This window comes from Giraffa tippelskirchi, chromosome 3 (genome assembly GCF_054371585.1).
Source record: "Giraffa tippelskirchi isolate mGirTip1 chromosome 3, T2T-mGirTip1v1.2.pri, whole genome shotgun sequence".
NCBI classification, from domain to species: Eukaryota; Metazoa; Chordata; class Mammalia; order Artiodactyla; family Giraffidae; genus Giraffa; species Giraffa tippelskirchi.
The window spans coordinates 93608293-93633390 of record NC_137277.1 but is presented as its reverse complement, the minus strand read 5'-3'; the positions used below and the strand labels follow the sequence as shown (position 1 = coordinate 93633390).

The 25098-nt window shown below is 36.9% G+C and overlaps 1 protein-coding gene across 1 annotated transcript in view; it reads right to left on the bottom strand.

The window, feature by feature from the left end:
- Nucleotides 1-264: 264 nt before the first annotated feature.
- COBLL1 (cordon-bleu WH2 repeat protein like 1) overlaps nt 265-25098 on the bottom strand; it is a 187180-nt gene continuing 162346 nt past the window's right edge. The window contains exons 9-16 of the mRNA XM_081581254.1: nt 18916-19069; nt 18360-18434; nt 13740-13974; nt 12625-12719; nt 8079-9365; nt 7510-7802; nt 5505-5681; nt 265-496 (exon numbers count right to left, since the gene is read on the bottom strand). Of these exons, the coding sequence (XP_081437380.1) occupies nt 410-496; nt 5505-5681; nt 7510-7802; nt 8079-9365; nt 12625-12719; nt 13740-13974; nt 18360-18434; nt 18916-19069 (2403 nt within the window). The 3' untranslated portion in view covers nt 265-409. The remainder of the gene's footprint in view (nt 497-5504; nt 5682-7509; nt 7803-8078; nt 9366-12624; nt 12720-13739; nt 13975-18359; nt 18435-18915; nt 19070-25098) is intronic.

The window sequence follows — 25098 nt, the reverse complement described above, 5'->3', positions numbered from 1 at the left end:
AAATGTCAGATCTGTGTTTGCCTAGCTCTTTAGGTGTCACATAAATAAGTCTATGAATCCTAATTTATCCTTTTGTCTAAGTCACCATTGAAGATAATGTGTTAATAAGTGAAAAATAAGTGAAATCAACAAAAAATGACTATTTCTCATTTGAAAAAATGAGTTATTAACAGCTTGTCTTAAAGTTCTGAAGCAGCACATTCAGTTCTTAAGGCAAAAAAGGCCAAACTTATTATTATAAATTATAAATTCTGGTAATTCTTCTTTTGGCATTAAAAGTCACAGCACAAGTTCTTATGCTCTAATAGATAATATATTAGTGTATATCTGAATATATATTTGCTATCATTCTCCATCAGTATGAAGTTGTTCTGCGCAGTAGAGGTGGTGAAGTGTGGCGGGGCAACATTTAATGGTCACCCGGGGCATCAAGGGACATAGAATGGCTGAGTCTTGACTTCCCATTCACATATATTGTATTTGATTGAACTGTAACCTAAGAGAAAGAAACACACTTTGCAGCCATCAATGTAAAAATGGGACAGCTATCTAATTTTGAATTTTCATCAATTACCAACATTTTAATTTCTGCTTAATTGTAAATAGTAACATTTCATGTTATTCAATAAATTTCAAATAATCAAGAATAAATGTTCATTTTACCATGAAATTAAAAATTAGCTATTTCCACAACAAACAAGTTAAATAATCCATTAACACATCTTAGTCTTTACAAAATTACCAAATCAACTCAAAGGACAAGAGCATCAACAGACTGCAGGCCAAGCTGTTAAAGCGCATTTTTAGCTAGATTAATCCTGGTTCCCTCAAAGTACCTTGGAGAATGTAGAAAAATATAGTGAATCCCACACAGCAATGAATTCTGTAATTTTCATATTGATGATAGATATTAACTTGAAGTTACTCTCCCAGGTACCCCTTATTTATAAGAAAAAATAGCTTTGGTTTTTAAAATGCCTTCATTTGAAGGGCTAAAAATGTCAAACCTGTGACTGTTCTGCCAAAACTGCAAATATATTCCTAAGTTCCAAAATTTTATGGCAAAGTTTCCTATTTACAAGCTGTAAGTAAGTAAAAAACACTAAAACCAAATTTCCTAAATAGCTTGAAATTCCAACATTATAAGAATATAGAAGAAAATTATCTGGATTCTGCATAGTAAGCAGATATAGTATTTTAAAATATTACATGTAAAATATAACAATATTTTAAGAAAAATGATTTATCTCTTGATTATAATTTGACTAGCTTAGCTTCCTAACCAAACATGATCCTCTTCTCCCAAGCAGAGAACTAAAGTACAAAAGGCCAGATTCTGCCTAGCAACAGAGTAAGTTAGTGGAAAGGAAAATGAAATTGGCAAATTTAGTTGGCTTTGGTTTCCTGGTGCTTCATTTCTTGCCTTTTACTAAACAAAGATAAGTAATCCAAACTAATCAGTTTTCTTGACTATCTTAGGAACCCAAGACTGAGTAGAATGGTTGACAACCATCCACCTGAAACAAAACAGCTAAGGAAAACAAGTTGCCACAGAGGAAGACACTTGTCTGCATCCTTTTCAGTACTCATGTGGGATTACTTTCCAAGTACAGCCAACGGACAGGTAATGGCTTTTTGCTATGCGGTCTTGGTCTGAAAAGTCTGTGTGTGAGGGGTTATTGTTGTAATTCTTGCCAAAACTGCAGGTCTCACATTCTTTGTAAAGTAAAACAGAGAAAATTTGGTTTAAGCATTTAAAAAACATGCTGCTGCTGCTAAGTCGCTTCAGTCGTGTCTGACTCTGTGCGACCCCATAGACGGCAGCCCACCAGGCTCTGCCATCCCTGGGATTCTCCAGGCAAGAATACTGGAGTGGGTTGCCATTTCCTTCTCCAGTGCATGAAAGGGAAAAGTGAAAGTGAAGTCGCTCAGTCGTGTCCGACTCTTAGCGACCCCATGGACTGTAGCCTACCAGGCTCCTCCATCCATGGGATTTTCCAGGCAAGAGTACTGGAGTGGGGTGCCATTGCCTTCTCCGTAAAAAACATACAGATGGTTCTAAATATCTACAAGTAAAGGTGCTCATTGCAACATCATTTATAGGGTAAAAAAACTAGAATCCAGTTAAATGTCTACCAGTAAGGAGCAAATACGCTATGGTTCTTTCACACAAATTCTGTGTAGTCTTTTTTTTTTGGCTGCGCTGTACAGCTTCTGGGAGTAGGAAATGGCAACCCATTCTTGCCTGGGAAATCCCATGGACAGAGGAGTCTGGCAGGCTACAGTTCATAGGGTCGCAAAGAATCCAACACGACTGAGCAACTAAGCACAAACACACACACACACACACACACACACATATATATATATATATATATATATATCTTAACATAAAACACATTTTATAAACTACTGTGCTGGATGTAGTAATGCTTTATATGAAGACAAGACAAATCACCATGATTATATGCAGGTTATATGAGATGGGGGTAAGGTACAGGAAAAAAAGCCTTCAGAAACATGAAAATTCATGACTACATTTACACTAGAGCAATCAACTAGATAATTGTTCTAATGTGAACCAACTATATAATGAAGGTTAATTGCTCAAGTATGAACAAGAGCCATGAGGCAGGTTGGTACCTGGAGTTAAAGTGAACATTTGGGTGCCAAAATACAGGCTAACACAGAGCCAACTTTCTGATGAACAGTCTAAACCCACTGTCAAAATCACTGGAGATTTTGTTTGGCACTATAACTGTTGTTCTATAAAAGAAATGTTAGAATTTAAAACAAACCAAGAGAAATGTTCAGAACAGCACAGAAATATGGGATTTAAGCATACGAAAATTAGCGTAGGGAAGGAAAAAAGCGTAAGAAATTAGAGCCTTGTGTCTGTTTCTACCACCTTCTGCAGTTTTTTGAAATATAATACATGTACAGAGACGTGCATTAAACAGCATAATGAAAACAGACATATATGTAGCCCACCACCCAGGTCAAGAGAAAGAATACCTCCAGCTCCCTACTGATCTTGTCTTTATTTAAAATTTTGACTTTATCATGGATTTTTGCATTAATTTTTATATTTAAAAATATTGCATTAAGATATATCTTTTAAAAAAGAAAGTACAGTATTTATCCTGATTACTAATATTTTTGGTTCCCTCTTAAATTGTGTTCCAGTCTTGCTCCAATAAACCTCTAGCAACCCCTTTTCTTCCCCTCTGGAAGTAACCCTATTGTGACTTTTGTAATTACTTCCCAACTTTTAGGAATAATTGCCACCTATGCATGTATCACTATATAATTTAGTTTTGCATGCCGTCAACTTTACACATATCTTTTATTGTTATCTTTAGTATTTCTTATCCAATTTATTGCCATTTGATAGTCCATGCTTTAAATATACCACTATTTATTCTACTATTTTTGGATATTAAGGTTATATGTATTTGGAGCTATTACAAACAGTATTCTTGAGTCTTGGCACATAGAAACACCTTTTTAGCATATATAACTAGAAGTGAAGATGTTAATCATGGCATATAGATATCATAAACTCCACTAGACCCCGTGTCTTTCTTTAGAGGGAGAAAAAGGATTATGTAAGGGATTTTCCTTAAACAGAATTTAGGAGCTGGCACTATAGAGAGTCAGAGCTATCAATAACCTCCTACTGAAAGAGAGAAAATTTAGATTCAATAGAACCTAAAGTAATGAGTAATAAATAGGATACAATTATAGGATCATCATTTAGGGCCTGCTTTCTGTGTTGATTCACATCCAGCGCGTTCTGGAAGCAATGAGAGCTTTATCTGTGAAGAGACTGCCAAATCAGGGCCCATAACACACCAAGTGTACAGCTGCCTGCCTGTATGATTCTGTTGGCCTAAAAGGCATTTCCAACTTAATGCACTATTTTCTGCAATTAGTTCATTGAAACTGATTATTAATAACACATCCACTGACTTAATACAAAGATACTGCAGTTATTTTCTGTTCTGCCGTGAGCCTGAGGAACCACTGTTCTCAATCCCTGGCTCTGAACACCCAGAAGGCAGAGGCTTCATTTGACTCAATTTTGTATCCTCAGTATCTAGTACAGTGTTTGGTATTTTTCTGTTTTTAAAAAATGCTTATCAAATTTTTGAATTGAGAACTTTGAAACTATCCTTAATTTATAAGATTAGAAACAATTAGAATTATTTTCATGAATGAGAATGTACAATTTATCTACAGGAACATATTTCCCCCCAAAAGTATAAATGTCATGACCTGTGAAATACCAATTTTAATATTCCTTTTTGCTGGTGCTGTTTGCTGCCTGGGACCTAAACTCAAACTCTACAAAAATTCTACGACATTCAGACCTACCCCCCTGAATTATTCCTTTGTGTTTCCTCCACTCCTGACAGCACACAATATTTTGCCTTGTCACCATGTGTGCCCAGATGGGAATGCTCAGTCCTCTGGACAAACAGCCGTCACTCAGGGCTCCACTGAAACCCACGAGGAAACTGACTGACACTCACAAATGGCTCCCCCTTTTTCTATCTTTGCAGCATTTCTGTTCCTTCGCAAATTTCATTTTTGTTGAGTTCAGTGATTTGCTCAACAAGTCTCTTACTCTTCTCTAAATAGCTTCTAAAATGATTAGAAAAGCAATTCACAAAATGAAATGCCTAGGGAGTCAGTGAAATAATGAGTACTTTTCTTGTCTTGGTGTTGAGGAACTTGCAACCAAGATGACTAAGGGAAGAACAAGAAAGACATTTGGGGAGACTGCAGCCTCTGGAAGTCCAAGTCATGATGCCACGCTCAAGGCTTCACTATATCCTGTTTCAGAGGATGAGGGCGACAAAGAGGAAACTCATCTGAAATAACTCCCTGTGTTGCTTTCTGGTGGTTACCCGAGAATGGAGGGCATCACCTTGCTCCCTCACATATCAGTAGACGCTAGACTCCGGCAGTACATTATTAAGACTTGAATTTCTGCATTAGATCTCATCTAAATTCCCTAGATTTTCCCTACATTTTTTTTAGTTTAGCCTATAAAACTCCTCCCCCCTAACCAGCCAGTCAGTACAGTAGTAACTGATTACTATAGGAGCCAGGACTGAAAACTTCCAGGCTCTTACAATAGCACAGCTTTTCTGGAGTAAAGGAGGGACTTTCTTTCCAAAAGACTCTTTCTTGCTGTGCTAACAGGTTCTTAAAATGAGAGTCCAGAGCACTTTCTATATATAGTTATATAATAATGAGCAAAACTTGCTTTCTGCACCTGGCCCATGTTTTGGAAAATAGACCTGACATAGTTTTAAGGATGTGTAATACTCTGGACTCTCTCAGCTTCTACTTCAAAAGTGACCCTTGACATAAAAGAGGAACTTCTGGCATCTTCCCTATTCAGATTTAAAAGCCAGAAAACAATTTCCCCTAAGTATTAGTTTGACAGTGTTGAAAATAAACCCAATGTCACCCATATGATAAAGAAAACTTACCCTTTTCAATTTGGCAGCAGCCTCTCCAGAACGAATTGCAGTCAGCAAACTCTGTCGGATCTGTTCTGGGTCAGAGCTTTGGAATGTCGAAGAACTTTGTCTCTTAAGGGTGAACGACGGGCAGTCAGTTGGAGATGGTATTTGAGGATTCTGTTCATTATGCACAGAGTTATTTTCCTATAAAAATAATTGTGAAAGTTAGATGAATACTAGGTGAAGAACGGGCCAATGTTCAAAACACTTTCATCATCAATAGCTCTTTAAGAACCCCCATTTGCTACACTGCTGTTTTAAACTATTTTCTCATACACTGAGTTATCTCTGATGTCAGGCTCAGCTGGAAGATGATGGCCTTACTCTCCCTCATTTTGAACTCAGGAGGCTAAGGAAGAAAAGTGATATGTCTCTTTGTTTCACAAATGCAGTGGTAATTTTACTGTCCTTGAGTAAATGAAATAATGCTGATTTCTCCAATAGAGTCAGTTAGAAGAGACAAAGTAATAATAAAAATCCACAGATTTGAAAAAAAAAAACACAAAAAAACCATAGTTCCAATAATATTAGTATTATGAAGTTATTTTTGATGGTACAAATGGAAAAATACTGGCAATTTCATACTGGTTGAACCTAACACATCTTCTAATAAAGGAGTATTAATGACTATGTAACAGCTTATTTTGTCTTTCTGGAAGTCACTGGGACGAAGTGATGCCCATGTTTTATTTTTCCCATGAGACTGAAAATAGATATTAGAAATTTCCAAATTTAAGAATCAAAATTTAATTAAACTTCTTAGAAAGAAATATTTAGTAACTGATTTCACTGGCAACTGTATTCAAACAATCTTAAAAATGTCTTTTTCAAACTGCCAAATAAACATCTTTATAAAAGATGAGTTAAACAGAACTCAGGCAATGGCTCAAAAACTGTATTATCTAAATCAAGCTTCTGTTGTTTAGAAATGGTATTCCATTCTAAGTGAAAAACACAGGCTTTGCTCCCAAGTAAAGAATTAATCTTTAGATCATATATCTCTTCCTGATATATCAAAGAAATAAACATAAATGCAAAATATAAAGAAATATTTTTCAAGGTATTTTTTTAAATTATGGAAAAATCTTTACTTGGCAACATGGTTAATGTTCTGTTACTCTGGGAGTGTTTGAAAAAATAGTATAAAATACTTCTGGAACTGTCATACAAATATGAAAGTATTCTTTAAACACTATCAGAAAAAGTACACAATGTATTTTTTTTTAATTGCATGGGGATTATCGTAATTCATACTGTGAATTGCATCCTCTGACTATACTACTTGAATCTAGCAAATTATATCATTTAGTTGATCCAACATGAAGTCAACAGATTCTCCTTTTTGCACATCACTAAGGTTAGATGGTGGTTAAGTGATATTTTGGTCAACATACATATAACTGGAAAGTTAACACTGAATTAACAAAATGGGAAATTTAGAAAATTACATATTTAAACTCTGGTTTTAATTTAAATTATATATAACAATGTTTGGTAAGCTCAGGTTGAGTGTATATGATAGAAAGTGCAGGGCTGAGATATGTTTGGTTATTTTATCTAGTCTTTGATGCTGCTTATGTTTTTATATAATTAAAACAATTTATTTTGCCATTATGGAGAATTGGAGAAGAAAATAAAGTAAACCAGGACATCCAGGAAAGTTTTCAACAAACAGATAAGCAAAACCCAGAAAACTAGTCAGAACTATAGTACACTATACAAATGTATGAGCAAAGAAACTTTAAATATTTGCTAATGGAGGTGATTATATAATGACCTTATAGTAATATCTGATTAAATTATATGAATTATAATGACTAAGAGTAAATAATAAGATTCTATGTATTACTACTCGTTTTTTTTCCCTACAGCATCTTGATTGTAGATTATGAATTAAGTAACACACATGCTTGTTAAACCCATTTAAGTCATTTTGTTAAGAATCCCCTATTTTATAAAAGGTTACATTTACCTTATCACTCACACCTACTTGTGGCATGTTCTCAAATGTATTTACAGAAGGAATCTTCCCTTTCTCTGCATCAGTTGGAGTTCTGGCAGAGGCACCCTTGACTTCCTCACTGCATGACTCTGTACTGCTTTTGCTGAAAGACTGTGACCGTTTCACCACAGCGAGGGCAAACGGTGAAGGAGCAGAGCTGGAGTATGGTCGTGGGGCACCAAAAGTTTTCAGAGTTTTCAGATTTAGTGTTGCTAACTGACTCTTGGGAAGAGGAACAGGTTTGGAGGCCACGGGAGGAGGGGGAAGGGGAGAGGCCACGGGAGGAGGGGGAAGGGGAGAGGCCAGAGAGGGAGGAGGAAGGGGAGAGGCCACGGGAGGAGGGGGAAGGGGAGAGGCCACGGGAGGAGGGGGAAGGGGAGAGGCCACGGGAGGAGGGGGAAGGGGAGAGGCCACGGGAGGAGGGGGGAGGGGAGAGGCCACGGGAGGAGTGGGCAGGGGGGAGGCCACGGGAGGAGGGGGGAGGGGAGAGGCCACGGGAGGAGAAGGAGGTGGCAGAGAGGCCACGAGAGGAGGAGGAGAGGTTTCAGTAGGCTTCTGATTGCTGTCATCATCAGTGTTTTGAATGTGTGGCTGTGGAAGAGATTGAATAGTTTTACTTAAGGGAGAAAGAGCTGGCTCTGGAGGAGGTATTGTATCTCTTTCCACCTCTTTCTTTATTAATTCCTTTGGAGCAGGATTAGAGGCAGCTTGAACTCTCTTGGCGGCTGCAGATGACACATAATGATCTGAAACTCTTTTTTGCATCTTCAAGAAAAAAGCACTTGGTTTGGAGTGGGGATTTGAAACCCGCGATTTAAATTTTGACTCCAAAATATTGTTTATATCTTCCAATTTTGGCGCAAAAGGAGCTGTGCCGGTGTCGCTCGTCATTCTGGGAGTAGGTTTCAGAGGATTCATCATTGTGCTGCGGGTAAAGCTCTCGTCACTTTGCATCTGATGCTCTGTTCTCAGGGTAGGCTTTGATTTCAGGTCTGCTTGTGACTCCTTTGGGCTTTCAGAAATGACAAGATCTTCTGTTTGGATTGTAGTTTCTCTCACATTCTCATAAGTGTCCTTTTTCCCTAAAGTATGTATCTCCTGATCATTTTTATACCCTATGGTTTCTGAATCCCAATCTTTTGATATTTCTAGGGATCGGGGAGGCACTATTTTATAAGTAGTCATCCCAATTTTGGGTATGTACTCTCTTGTAATTTCATTTGAAGGTTTTGGCTTGGGATTATAATCTTGTCTGTAAAATGGATAATTCTTTACATAAGAAGCTGTTGAATTTTTATCAGTTCCGTCTACAGGAAGCAAAAGATTGTCATTACCATGTGCACAAGTTGGATCTTTTATGGTGAGTTGCTCTTCTGTATGTACAACAAGGGGGCCCTGACTCCTGAATTCTCCTGAGTTATCTATAGAATCTTGTGGGCTTAAAGATGAACGTTGAGTTGATTTGTTATTACTTGAAGTTTGCACACTTTCATCAACTTTGACGTGAGACAAATTATGATCTTGCTGATCCCCATCAAAACTGTCACAGGAAGGGATTGTCTGAATTGCTGCATCTTGCATTTTTGTCTTTTCTGCACTGGGTTGAATCAGGTTTTGATCTGGTGCTGATGAAACAGGAAGATGATTTTCTTTGTAATGTCCAGCAGTATCAGTTTTATATGCCTGATAATTTGATAGTCTGTCAACTTCTATGTCCACATTGTTATTTTTGGCGACACCTGCTACATTGACTTCTGTTCTCCTCACTCCATTTTTCATATTATTTTCTATGTTTGTTGGAATGACAGTCATTTCATGTTGATCTACTGAGAAAAAAAATAAAGTATATGAAAAAAATAGAAACAAATTTTCAGTACCCATCCTCCACCAAAGTGAACAGGTTGATTTGAATTCTACAGATAAATATTCAGCTCACCAGTTATACAGTAATTATACAAGTAATGGCATAAAGAGAAAGTGGCATGGACTTTGGGATCATAGAGACGTGAGTCAGGAATCCAGCTTGACTAATTACAATCTGTATAGGCCACATCATGTTACTCACCCCGTTTGGGCCTCAGATGTCAAAAACAAAACTATGTATTATATATCACTTATGTAACATGCTTATTAGGATACCATATTGCCCAAAACAAGTACTCATAGAAGATAGCTATGATTTTAAGTAAAGACCATAAACAAGTACTCATAGAAGATAGCTATGATTTTAAGTAAAGACCATATTTCAGTCATTGTTAAGAATGACAAAAAGACACTGACAAATTTTAAAAAATGTTTTTATTCTGTTTTTTTCCATTTTGATTCTGTCTTTTCTATAATCCCTAGTATATTTATAGTTCATACTTAGCATTTGTTAGGATTGTTTCCCTTTTAATGTTATCAGTTTTAATTAAGGCAGACCACAAAACCTTACCTTTAAGAGCTGAAATAAAAACAACCTAAGTTTGTCGTCTTACTAATTAGGTGTCCTTGCTAAATAATTGTAGAGGATTTTGTTTTCAGTCACAATATGGGTGGTTTCAGCTACATTAAAAACAACCATGTGGGTTTTTATTTTTTCCTCTGTGAGAAAAGATAACTTTATTTTTCTCATGTCAGAATCCGGGTAGAGAAAACAAACTTCCCTCTCCCGACACTACTTTTCCTCTTAATTTTAATTCAGACCTCCTGAAAACAAAAATCATTTGCCAGTATCTAGGTTAACAAAGCAACAGTTTCCAGCCAACAACATGATGGCAAAGAGTTGGAATGAGGCATCTGGAAGGAAACACAGGCTTATGAATGTGCACCATGTGTCTTGTACTGAGCCAAGTGATTTATATATACTGTGCTCCTCTAGTCAAGTACCATGAAGAATCATTTCTTCTGAATAACCAGCTAGCTCTCTTCTTCAAAATCCTTGGTGGCCTTTCCTTTCAGATATGACAGTTTGCACAGCACAAGTGAAATGTGGGCCTTAGAAATCAAATTGTGAAAGGATGTCAAGTATTTCTCTATGGTTTTATAATCACTCACCTTCACCTATAAGATAAAGTTCACTGTCTAAAATATAAAATGGATCCTCTGTGAAAAATGAAAAGAAAAAAAGGAGCCTAAATGTATTTCCTTTCCTCTTGCTTATTTCTCATTTTCCACTGAATATAGATATATCCCAGTTACAGAATGGAAACACTTTCTAAAAGAAGGTAAATCATTATAAAAATATATTTTTAAATGAAATTCCCTATAATAAATCCTAATTTATTGGTTTTAGAACTTGTTCACATTTTCTGTGGGTTATAATTACTTTACCATTATCTACTGAATTTCTCACCAAAATTTCAAAATTTTCAATGATTGTCAGGCCTGGAAACCTAGAATCACTACTGAATTCATTAGCTTGTCCATCCTGCTACATATCTGCTGATAATGCAAACAAAATGTCAATGAATGGACAGACCATTTTTCAGGAATGGCCAGTAGAGGGAGAATGTATATTTTGTACTATATACTATCCTTTCCCCTACTCAAAACTGACGCGAACATCAACAACCTGATGAAAGGATAATTTATATAAGTGCACAGTTTAGGTTTAAAGAAAAACAGAGAAAAGCAGAATAAAATTAGTTCTAAGGATAAAAAATTATTTTAAAAACCACCCAGAGTTGACAGTGGTCATTGTAAATCAAGTGCAAATCAAAATAAGTATATTACAGAAATGTGCTTGGGACCCTAATACTAATATGATACCCAGATCTTTGCAAAAATGATTTAATTTTACTATGATTTTAAACAGTAAGCAGCTTTTAAATCACATCTTCTCAATACAGATGCTATTGCCATCATAGTATATGTTGTTAAAAAGCTGTGTCAAGAAGAAAACAGGGGGAAATTATATACAAGTATATAAGTTGTACACTTGTATCTCAGGAGGTGATTGACCATAAGGAAAATGAATCAAAGACATTCGTATTCAAATTAACCAACACATACCACATATATAAAATGACATATCTATATACATCTATCTTGTTTGTGACATTGGGATAATCCAATACCTATTGGATTTATATACGTATATATCTATCTATCTATATATATATATAGATATCTGTTTTCTATGGATCTTAACCTAGTTTTAAGTACTAACAGAATAGATTGGACTTGAGAATAAGCCATTTCCTTCATATCCCCTTAAAATACCATTGTGTATTCACTGCAATTCTGATTTGTATAGTATCATTTTTCTGAAATTCAATCCTAACTATATATTTTAACTGTTATCTCAGTATTTTGCTAGGTTCCATAAGGAATTCAAACAAAGTATCAGATATAATTTCTCTGATCGAAGACTGTCCAATCTAGTCAAGTAGTCGAGATACAGAACTACATGGCTTCCAGCAGTCAAACAACGGAATAAATGAAGTGGCAGGATTTGCATAATAGTTGAGTGGGTGAAGATTATTTTCCAGACAAAGACAATAATAAAATAACCATAGGCCTAATGATAGAACTGAGTGAAATATATATATCATGAGAAAGAATAAACTACCTTGATCTGGAGGTATGGGAGGAGGAGTGGGAAATACTGGTAAACTTTATTACATGATTAGATGGCTTGAGCCTGAAATATCAGGCAGACAAGTTTTACCCAAGGTATATCAACTTGACTATGAAATAAAACAGGCTTGAGTTAGGGAGTCAGTAGAAGGGAAAAGGAGAAGTAGATCATAAGTATGCACAGAGTATACAATGGTAAGATTCAGAGCCAAGTTAGATAACCGCTAAGATTTAACAACAACAACATCAGAACACATGGTAGTGAGAAGCAAATTTTGGAATCAACACATATTGAACACATACTGCCTGAGTTCAAATCTGAGGTCTACCACTTACTGTGGGACCTCAGGCGAGTTATATAATATCTTTGTGGATCAATCATCTGTAAAATGGGACTAAAGTAACAATACCCATAAATGAGTTCATATACAAGATTAAATGAGCTAATATAAAGTGTTTAAGAAAGGTCCTTGACACATAGTAAGTGCTATGAAAGTGTTAGTTATTAGTGCTTATGGAACTCACCTTTCTCTTGGTTTGGGTCCAGTGACTTCAGGTTTCCTACACTGTCAACTACCCTCTCTTTGTCGCTTGAATTACATACCATAGTGTGTGGCCTTCTGTAAAAATGATATTGTATATTATATATGATACTATTCAAACACACACTCACACAACAATAAAACAGGCAATAATTTCCAAAGACAGACTGGAATAATCGTCTTTTTCTGCCAAATACTGGAAATTTAATAGCAAAGAAAAAATACAGGTAAGAGGAAATGGTGCTATGAAACATTAGCTTTCATACGTGGCCCTGTAACAAAGAAAGATTATTAGAAGCTTGGTAAGATGGACACTTTCCCCAAGAGAGTATCTTTTTGTTATTATCAATTATTATCTTTTAAAGAAAAAGGAGCTAAATGAAATTTACTTTCATAGACATTCCCTTACATCTGGCAAGGTCACCTTGAGGCAAGTCAGAATGTGAATTAACTTCACTGTTGTTTTTTTTTTTTTTTAATGATAGAGGAGTTTAATTTGGAGACAATCTCATGCAAATTATAGTAAAACTTCAATAAAATCATTTGTTTTACGTTCTTGATTTCATCTTTATTCCTAGTGTAGTATTTCTAACAGAATGTAAGTGTACTTTATTATAACTTTCTATTTCTAGAACCAAGGAGAAAGTGCATGCTCTGCTTCATAAAATTGACTGTAAAAATGATTAGTGGCTTAACATCATATTCTAATATGCAGAATTGTTTTATAAACCAGTCCGTAAAAGTTCTTTAGGAGTATTTGGTGAAAATTGAGATCAAATATTTCAGTTAGGCCAAATAGGTAACAGGCAAAACAAACACAACACAAACAAAAATGCTAATAATATTCATACAAAATAACTACATATTGTGGTTTATCTGCCACAGGGACACCAAAACGGTTGGACTTGCTTTTATTTAAAACCAATCACATGTAAATAGATACTCTATGAATAAAATTTTTTTAATGATGGTAAAAGGGATAAAGTATAAACTAGAGAAATGACTTCACTTGTGTTTAAAATATCATTTCTGTATCTCAGAAGACTACTATCAATTAAACAAAGCACCACCACCACTTCTGGCATACAGACTACTTACTGTTCATCTGTGTTTCTAGTTCCTTGTTTTTCTTCTTTGTAGTTTTGTGAGGACTCTCCAGTAGCACTGCCAGGGGCTGAGTCAGGATCATTTTTCAGTGTATTTATTGTATCAGTAGATACAGTAGGAATGTCTTGTGACTTAAGAGAAGTATTTTCAGCCTCATCTTTAGGCATTTCACTCAGTTCTTCCTTTTCATCTATCTCTTCAAGGCTATAATCAGAGCTTATTCCAGCTACAAAGAAATGAGGATATAATCCTAAATATTAATTTGTCTCATTCATCCTATGCAATTCTGGCAAGGAAGGTATTTTTAAAATAATAATTGGTTGGACTCTTTTAAATTCTGATTCAAAGCTAATAGTAAAATACTTGTCTAATGGTGAATAATTATGTTAATGTATAATCAGATTATCTCAGACATGCATTTCTAAAAATAATATGCTATCACTCTAGGTTTTCTTTGTGGTAGAAAAAAGGTTATTTAAGCTTAAAAACTTCAAGTTATATATTTCATTTAAGAATGTATCTTTCAATTTAAATGACTTTTACCTTGATCCAATAGCAATAAATGTAAACAAAAAGAAGACAAATTTTTAGATAGTCTACAAGTGTAATTACAAAGTTTGACTCAGTAGTTATCAGTACTATGATTGAGAACTGTCTGAGCATCTTCTAAAAATACTGATGCTCACCTCTACTGTTTAAATCGGAATCTCTGAAGGACAGGACCAAGAATTTTTAAGATTCTTTGGGTGATTCTAGTGTGTAACCAAGGTTAAAAGCCACTTACTTAGATGCTTAATATAATTTTTAAGATAATAATAAAATAAGTATTATCCTATGAAAATTAATTTTAATTCCTATCGAGTTTGATTCTCAGAGGCAACTTCCATTAAGTTTTCTTTGCTCTGTATTATCAAAGTATAATGAGCATATACCTTTTAAGCAGATATACATATATTTCCTTCTCTCTTTCTTGTTGGTTTATTTAATATAAATGGAAGCATCCTGTATCTGATGTTTTCAACTTTTCTTTCTCCACTCAACTGTATCTTAAAGGTTGTCCCATATCAATGTGTGTGTGTGTGTGTGTGTGTGTGTGTGTGTGTGATTCTTTTCAATAGCTGTGGTTAATATTTTGTTGAATAAAATGGTTTTATCATTATTTCTTAGTTCTAACAACAAATAGCCAACAGGGTGAAAGACAAGGAGCCATCCTAAGTGGTTAGTGTCCACACTAGTTCTGAAAGTAAATGTAAACCAACGATTGAGGTTCTGGATATCTGCTTATTTGAATATAATTCAGAACCCCCACCTACACAATAGCAGCTGAACAAAGTTTAATTTTGCCCCAACTGAGGGAGAAAAAAAAGTAGTGTAGCATTGAATTGTAGTGATCTGCACATCCACAAAATTTAACAAAAAGTTTAATATATTTCAAGAATATTTGAAATACTTAAAATGTATTTATCTTTAAGCATATGGACAGACTAGTATGCCATTTGTGATTTTTAATAAATACGGGGAATTTTAACAACATTTTTGTTATAAATTGAAAAGTAGATTACTAAGAAAAAATAATTTGACTTTAAGTAAATTTATATATATAAATATATGCACATACTTATACATACAAGTCTTTATTGTGACATGAAATAGTTATTTTGATGCCAATGTACAATATTATTCCTTTAAAGTAACTATATAGATATGACATCTATATAGTAAGAGCATATTTACATAATTTAAAAAATGTATCCAGGAAAACTTAATGGCCATTATGGTTTAGATGCAAGTGTGTTTTATAGATGGCTCCTTGATATATGTTAAGCTCTTCTGAAATTATATTAACTGAGGTAACATTTAGCAAATTATTGATCTTTCTCCCTATTTCTCTCTTCACAATCACAAGTATTTTATATAGATACACAATTTTAAGCATGAGGTCCTCGCTGAGAAACTGGTCCTAAAGTATGAAGAATGAGTCACATGTTTCAAAAGTCTTTTCAAATTATTTTTCTGGGGTTTTATACTTAGTAGTTATAAGCATTATATGTGTGGATGCTCAGTTGTGTCTGACTTTTTGTGAGCCCATGAACTGTAGCCCACGAGGCTCCTCTGTCCATAGAATTCTCCAGGCAAGAATACTGGAGTGAGTTGCCATTTGCTACTCCAGGGGATCTTCCCGACCCAGGGATTGAACCCTGCGTCTCCTACATTGGCAGGCAGATTCTTTACCATTGTGCTACCTGGGAAGCCCACGCATTATGTAGCCTTTCTTAAATAAATGCATTCCTGTCATTAAAAGTTTTAGAAAAGGCTGTGATTCTTTTAAAAAAAATTCTAATCATCCAAGAGCACTTTCACACTTTTGTTATTTGATTAGTACAGATTTTCCCAAGCTTTAAAAAATATTAAATCAAGTTTGTTTTGAATGTATTAATAGATTTATACTATGGTCAAATGACCAAATTTTAGAACTACTACAACAACAACAACGACTATAACAAAATGAAGTGGGGGCTGTGAACAATTAATACTTTTCACAAATGTTATATTGCAACTATCATATTTCAGCTTCATACATTCTAAGGGAAGACAATTCACTTTCAAAGAACAGAATATCCAAACCTTTAGTGTAGCTTGAAGATACAACAACTTCCAAAGTATGTTTAAAATATATATATATCATTTGAAAGTGTAATTATTGAAATTTCTTTTACATTTACTTAGCTTTCTATAATTTGAATATATTTATCATAATTTTTTCAATCCTAAAGTTTGCAAAATTGAAACAAAAATAAAATTTAAAATATTTAAAATTCAATTATGTAAAAGAAATTCAAATAAACTTAGTTTGTAGCATCTTATGTTATTAAAGCTTAAAATTTCACTAAGCCTTTTGGGACATCGTGTATATTTTTCCTGGAAATGGTGAAAAGGGCAAAATTGTTTGACAGACACTACCCTTTGCTAAAACAGAATTGTATTAGATTAAATCTATTCTTGTGAACTTTAAAAAAAATTCATTTATTCAGGCAATGCTCACTGTACCAGACACTGTTGTAGTTGTTACATGAGTTGTTTTCTCTTTCATTTTTAGAGACTGAGGAAAGGCCAGGTAACTTACAGGGCAGAGATGCGGCAGCAGTGTCAGGCGTTCCAGGGCGCCCCGAGACAGGGGCTCCGGCCGGCAGCTGGGACACAGAGCACTGTTCGTGTCCAGGGCCGAAGGAGGCTTCTGCCAAGAAGAAAAATCTGTGGTGATGGCACTTAGAAAACAGAATTAAGCAAGCAGAGACCGAGAAGCATTTTGGAAGAAATTATATTTGTCACCTCACAATTAGCCATGCATTAAATAAGAAGAGATAAACGAGGTGGGGGGAAGAACAGAAGGAGAAAGGGCTATGAAGCAGAGTTCAAAGAGCAGCCACTTTTCTTTAACACTTCAGAAATCCTCTCACTTCATTTATACAGTTTGATATTATTTAATAAATTTCCATGTGAAACAGAATGGTGTTATTGATATTACTCTGGGTAAGACGAGAAAAATCATTACTAGTTACCTAATGATAGTGTTTTTAATCACAGAGGAAAGGAGAATTCTATGTCAAAATCTTAAATTCCTAAGTATCACCTAAGGATTAATGATTCAGGAGCACTTGGGTGCATCTGAGTTTTTCTCTATTTGTGAACATGTATTATAAAAATTAAGAAGTTATATTAAGCAATTTTTATACCTATCAAATTATCACCATGTTAAAGTACTGACATAGTAATATTCTATTTTTATCATATTCATTTATATCTAACTAAGTCTAAGGAATAAGAAATTTTATCATACCTATAATAGCTACTAAATAGCTATTATTTAAAATACTGGGAAACAGTATTAGGCTGAATTATTTTTTTTTACTGGAATTTTACTTATTTGGAGAGAATCCAAAATAAAACCATATAACAGTAAATATTTCACAGTAAATTTTTACCATTAGATTAGGACACTATGAATTCACACCTATGACAGTTGCATAAAGAATGATACTTTACACCTTCATATAAGTTTTCTTTTGAACACACCAGGGTACATTCCTGACTAACATGTGTTGTTCCTCTAGGGGAGAAGATTACTAAATGGCAACCTGACATTGCATAAGGAGAAGCAGGAGACCTATAGGAAAAGTACTCAGGGTACCATCACAGAATTAAAATTCTGATTGTTGTATTTCATGCTCTGAGCTCAGGAGGAGAATATTTTTCATTTCATACTATATAATGTGGGTGTTAGCCACTCAGTTGTGTCCGACTCTTTGTGACCCCTTGGACTGTAGCCACCAGGCTCCTCTGTCCATGGAATTTTTCAGGCAAGAATACTGGAGTGAGTTGCCATTTCCTTCTCCAGGGGATCTTCCTGACCAGAGACTGAACCCATATCTCGCGCATTGCGGGCAGACTCTTTACCAACAGAGTTACCAGAGAAGCCCCTCTCTGGTGGGAAATGGAGTCAAAGTATCTATCTCCTTCATGTACAGAGCATTACAAGTAGCTTCTAACTTCATTCCCTAACTCTACTGGAAGTTCTTAGTGGTTACAAGATGAGGAACAGAGGTGTCATACCTGGGTTGGACAGGCCCTCAGAAGAGCTCACTTCTCCACCACTGTTGGTAGGAACTGCAGGTACTAACTGCGTGGCTAGAGGACAGAAGAGACAATAACTTATATAAGCAGGCAGGTCACATTCACCAATGAAACAATTCCTTACTAGCTTAACTTAGTGACGTTTATATAGTTCAGAAAGAGATAGCCCTAACCTCGTTAGAAACCACTTTACTAGTCTAGCTCTGATACAGCTAAATCTGGTTAGATTCCCAATCCTACATGTAGTCAATCCTGGAAAGACAGTATCTTTCTTAATAGACTCATAAATTATAATATGCTCATTTTAGGATCATGGAGCTGTACAGTTTTACATTTTATTTTGTTATGTTGCAGATTTTTCAAAGATGGTGAGAATAATCAGGGACTATCTAAGTATTACTATTAAAATCAATTAAAAGTTAAGTTTAAGTACTATTATTATTTAATAAAAAGACATGATTTTTAACCTATATCATCTCTGTTGTCTAAAGAAAACACAGCACAAATGTAATGTTGATGGGAAAATTAATATTACCAGTCACATGACTGTTCTCATCGCTTTGCAGCAGGACTGTTTTCAAGGGCGGGGAAGGTGCTTTTCTCTTTGTCCTTTTCAAAGATGAATTCCCAGCAGATGTGCTGCTGAGCTGCAGAGAACCCGTCCTCACCCTGCCTGCTCCATAGGAACTCTATAGAAAACAAAACGACCAAATGGAATCTCCATTCAAAAATGAACAGCAGGCTTTAGGAAGACACTGACCTTTCCATTCAAACACATCACATTGCCAGCATGGAGCTTAACAGTCAGAAAGCATTTACAGAGTATCTGCCATGGGCCAGAAATGGATATGTAAAGAAAAATAAAACATGGTCCTTCTCAAGAAAGTCAGGCTAGAATGGGAGGCAGGCATATAAACAACTAATTAAAATGTACATGACTCATAAAAACTAGCTTCCAAAGAAAAATCTAGAGGAAACTACTGGAGTAAAGTCAGAAGTGAAAAAGGGAAGAATATTTGTACATTGAGACTGGCTTGATTAATCTTTCTCTTTTTAGCACAATACATCAATGACAAACATTTCAAAAATCTATATGTTTACCAAAGGCAAGGTCATCTGAGGTCCTTGACTCTATACACAGCTGATGCTCACACTCACAGCATGTGACTGTCAGCAGGCTGGCCAGTGCCTCCTGGCCCATTGCCACGTCATCTTGCTCTTGCCCTTCACAACAAACCTGCTTAAAAGAGTTATTCATAATTCTTTTCTCCCATTTCTCATCTGCCACTTGAACCCCTCCAATCAGACTTCTCTCAATCTTTGATCCATTAAAACTATTCCTGTCTGTGAGATAATATAAATACATGAAGGTCTCTGTCCCTGTTGCTGGCACAGAGCTCCTAAAACCCTTGAACTTTCCTAAGTGACAAGAACACTAGAACCATCTCTTGTTCTAATATTGGTCTTGGACCCTGGTTCCTGACACAGAGCTCCTGAAACCTTTGTAGTTTCCTGGGTGATAGGAGTATCTTTTGTTGTAATGAGGCAACTCTGGAGGCTTCCTGAATGAGGGCTTGTCATGGGGAAGTCACAATTAGAAGCCTGAAATATTTCAGCCCTGCCCTCACTCTCTTGAGAAAGGAGAAGAGCTGAAAATGGAGTTAATGACTGACATGCCTGTGTGCTGAGGCTGCCATGAAATCAGAAAAGTATGGAGTTCAGAGGGCTTCTGGGTTGATGCTCATCTGGAGCTGCTGGGAGAGTGCCACACCTGGACAGGTCATTGCAAGCTCCATGCCTCTTCCCACATACCTTGTCCTATATGTCTCCTCAATCTACATGTTCACCTATATCCTCTATCATATCCCTTAAAAAACAAGTAAATATAGGCAAGTGTTTCCCTGAATTCTGTGAGCTGTTCTAACAGATTAATTAAACTGGAGAATGGGGTCGAAGGAACCTCTGGTTTATAGCTAGTCGCTCAGAAGTATAGGTAACAACTTGGACTTGGAAATGATATCTGAAGTTCAAGAAGAGGGTCACTGGAACCTCTAATCAACAGCTGGTTGGTCAGGGCTTGTGACTGGTGTCAGAAGTGTATATGGGAAGGGAGGGTGGGCATGTGGGACGGAGCCCTTCTCCTATGGAATCATGCTGACTCTGGGTAGATGGGTCAGAATTGAGTTGAATGCTGGTGTCTAAAAATTGCTTGGTGGTGTGGGGGAAAACCTCCACACATCTGGTGAGCAGAAGTGAAATGTTTTGTGTGAGTAGCAGAGAAGACTCAGGGAAGAAACACACAGTAGGAAAGAACTGGGTTTTCCCTACATTTGTAGAAAACTGAGTTTTTATACTATGAAAGTCATCAATGACCTCCTCCCTGACTAAATCAGAGGTTACTTCTTAGAGCTTACTTATTGGACATATTAGCAGCATTACATAGCTGACCATCCTCTAAAGTCTCCCTTTTCTTACATCCAGAATACTATATCCTTATTCTGCATACATCTGAACTTTCTATTTCTGTGTGGGTTCCTTTACATCTAGTCCTTGGACATATTCTCTTTAATATCTATGCTCACTCTTTCTTAGTAATCTCCACTATCTCTAGGTTTTCTGTATTATTTATATTATTTACAGGTCTTGAACCTTGTGTATATATTTTCTGTATTTATTTATATAAATAAATATTTATATTATTTATTTTCTGTATTATTTATTTGTTGGTGATTCCAAACTATGTCTCCATTCCTGGATCTCTGTCTGATCTTCATTTAGTGTCAAAGCCCATTTCAAACTCAGCATGTCTAAAACTAAGATCCTGATAATCCCTCCTTTCATCTCCCCCATTAAAAATAATCCTGTTTTCACAGTCTTCCCTGTTTCAATAAAAAGCAAGTCATTCTTCCATTTGTTTAGGCCTGAACTTGTGGAGTCATGCTTCCTCATCCCCTGTCTCTCACACTGCACATCAAGTCCATCCTGTTGGCTCATCCAGTTCGACTGCTACCACAGAGTCTGAGTCACCACTAAGAACCTTCTACCTGGATTGCTTCTTCCACACTGCTTCCCTACAGTCCTTCTGCAACATAGCAGCAAAGGCTCCTGTTAAAACAAAAATTAAGGGGCTTCCCTAGAGGCTCAGTGGTAAAGATCTGCCTGGTCAAAGCAGGAGACACAAGTTTGATCCCTGATCTGGGAAGATCCCACATGCCAGGTAACAACTAAGCCCATGTGCCACAACTACTGAACCAGTGTTCTAGAGCCCATGAGCTGCAACTACTGAACCCATGTGCCACAATTACCAAAGCCCACATGCCTAGAGCCCACGCTCTGCAATAAGAGAAACCACTGCAATGAGAAGCCCACACATTACAACCAAGAGTAGCCCACACTCAACCCAACTGGAAAAGGCCCATATGCAGCAACTGAAGACCCAGCACAACCATAAATAAATCTTAAAAAAAAAAAAAAAAAATCAGGTGAAGGCACTTTGTTCAAAACCCCCTAATAATTTCCCAAGTGATACAGAAAAGCCAAAGTCCTTGTAATGACTTCTAAGGTTATCGGTGACCCAGCACCCAGATCTTTCTGACCACCTCCTTCTCCAAGCGTGGAGCGGAGTGAGCCACACTGGCCTTCGTGCTGCTCCTCAAATGTGCCAGAAGGAGTGTTCTCACCTCAGGATGGTTGCCCTGGCTGTTCCCTATCCCTGGAATGCTCTTTTTGTAACTTAACATCTTACCCTATCATTTTCTTCAGGTCATTTCTCAAGTGTCACTTCTCAGTGAGATCCTTCTTGACTCCCTCCCCCTACCCACACACATACTTCCTATCTCTCTTCCTAGCTTGATTTATGTGCTTGTGCGCTTGTGCTAAGTCGCTTCAGTCGTGTCTGACTCTTTGCAACCTTATGGACCATAGCCTGCCAGGCTCCTCTGTCCATGGGATTCTCCAGGCAAGAAAACTGTAGTGGGTTGCCATTTCTTACTCCAGGGGGTCTTCCCAACCCAGGAATTGAACCCACATCTCTTGCGTATTCTGCATTGGCAGGTGGGTTCTTTACCACTAGTGCCACCTGGGATATTTATTGTCAATGTTTAATCATCACTCACCTAGAGCCAGACATCCTGGAATGTGAAGTCAAGTGGGCCTTAGAAAGCATCACTACGAACAAAGCTAGTGGAGGTGCTGGAATTCCAGTTGAGCTATTTCAAATCCTGAAAGATGATGCTGTGAAAGTGCTACATTCAATATGCCAGCAAATTTGGAAAACTCAGCAGTGGCCACAGGACTGGCAAAAGTCAGCTTTCATTCCAATCCCAAAGAAAGGCAATGCCAAAGAATGTTCAAACTACCACACAATTGCACTCATCTCACATGCTAGTAAAGTAATGCTCAAAATTCTCCAAGCCAGGCTTCAGCAATATGTGAACCATGAACTTCCAGATATTCAAACTGGTTTTAGAAAAGGCAGAGGAACCAGAGATCAAATTGCCAACACCTGCTTGATCATCGAAAAAGCAACAGAGTTCCAGAAAAACATGTACTTCTGTTTTATTGACTATGCCAAAGCCTTTGACTGTGTGGATCACCACAAACTGTGGAAAATTCTGAAAGAGATGGGAATACCAGACCACCTGACCTGTCTCTTGAGAAACCTGTATGCAGGTCAGGAAGCAACAGTTAGAACTGGACATGGAACAACAGACTGGTTCCAAATAGGGAAAGGAGTACGTCAAGGCTGTATATTGTCACCCTGCTTATTTACCTTATATGCAGAGTACATCATGAGAAACGCTGGGCTGGATGAAGCACAAGCTGGAATCAAGATTGCCAGGAGAAATATCAATAGCCTCTGATATGCAGATGACACCACCCTTATGGTAGAAAGTGAAGAGGAACTAAAGAGCTTCTTGATGAAAGTGAAAGAGGAGAGTGAAAAAGTTGGCTTAAAGCTCAACGTTCAGAAAACGAAGATCATGGCATCTGGTCCCATCACTTCATAGCAAATAGATGGGGAAACAGTGGAAACAGTGTCAGACTTTATTTTGGGGGGCTCCAAAATCACTGCAGATGGTGACTGCAGACATGAAATTAAAAGACACTTACTCCTTGGAAGGAAAGTTATGACCAACCTAGATAGCATATAAAAAAGTAGAGACATTACTTTACCAACAAAGGTCTGTCTAGTCAAGGCTATGGTTTTTCCAGTAGTCATGTATGGATGTGAGAGTTGGACGGTGAAGAAAGCTGAGCACCGAAAAATTGATGCTTTTGAACTGTGGTGTTGGAGAAGACTCTTGAGAGTCCCTTGGACTGCAAGGAGATCCAACCAGTCCATCCTAAAGGAGATCAGTCCTGGGTGTTCATTGGAAGGACTGATGTTGAAGCTGAAACTCCAATACTTTGGCCACCTGATGCAAAGAGTTGACTCATTGGAAAAGACCCTAATGCGGGGAATGATTGGGGGCAGGAGGAGAAGGGGACGACAGAGGATGAGATGGCTGGATGGCATCACTGACTCGATGGACATGGGTTTGAGTAAACTCCGGGAGTTGGTGATGGACAGGGAGGCCTCGCGTGCTGCAATGCATGGGGTCACAAAGAGTCGGACACGACTGAGCGACTGAACTGAACTGAATCTTTCTCTAACAGACTATAGGATGGCCTATTTACCTTGTTTATTGTTGCTTCCACCAGGTTTGACTGCTAGGGTAAGGATGTTTTTTCCTCCTATTTTGCTCATTGCTGTATCTCCAGAATAATGTCTGGTTCATAGAAGTTGCTTGATAAATATTTGTTGAATAAATGACAGAAATGAACCAAAAATTGCCTTCTTCATTTGTAAATAAAGGCTTTTGATAACTTGGAGAATATGTAAAGCTTGGGCCATTCCAATCTTATGAGACAATGTAAGTTACAGCTAAGGAAAGCAATTCAGTTCATAAGATGTTTATTAGTCATTGTTTTGCTACACACCACAAAAAGTTCAGCAAATTTACTCTTTTGAAATATTGTAATATTTCTGTCAGAGAAGGAAGAAAGCTTACCCTCCCAGAGAAAATTTTGAGTCAGCTGTTGTCACTGCCAGCTCTGTTAGGTACCAAAGTAGACAGCAGATCATCTCACAGGGACAGAAGCAGAATCCAATCCACAGTGGCAGGCACTTGGCGAAATACACCTCTCACTAAGGTTAAGTCATCTTAACAAGGGGCCAGACAGGGTGGCACCAAGCTGACCTTATCAGTAAGTGAAACATTAGACTTCTGTACCAGTTGATAAATAGCTGCAACCATCAGTCTCCTCTCCTCGCATTACTCTGGTCCTGTCTACAGAACCCTTTAGATGTCTCCAAAATCCAGCATGAAATGAGTTACAGCCTTCCACCCAAACCCAGATTTTGATTCAGAGTCACTAAAGCCAATTCTGATTAAAATCAGAGGGTCACCCCCCACACACACACACCTCACCTGGATAGGCATATGGGTGGGTCCTCACTCATATGCTGCTTGGGCCTTTAAATAATTAGGAGAAAGGCCCTTGATGATAAAGAGATGAGAAAGGAATGTAGTGATGAATCAGCAGTATTTAAATGTCATTTTGAGTAGAACATAAAGTTTAAATAAAAACTTTCTTATGATAATGTATCTGTGTTTGGAAATGTTCACTTGCCATCTTATAAAAGTAACAAATTTAGGGATGGTTAGGAAGAAGG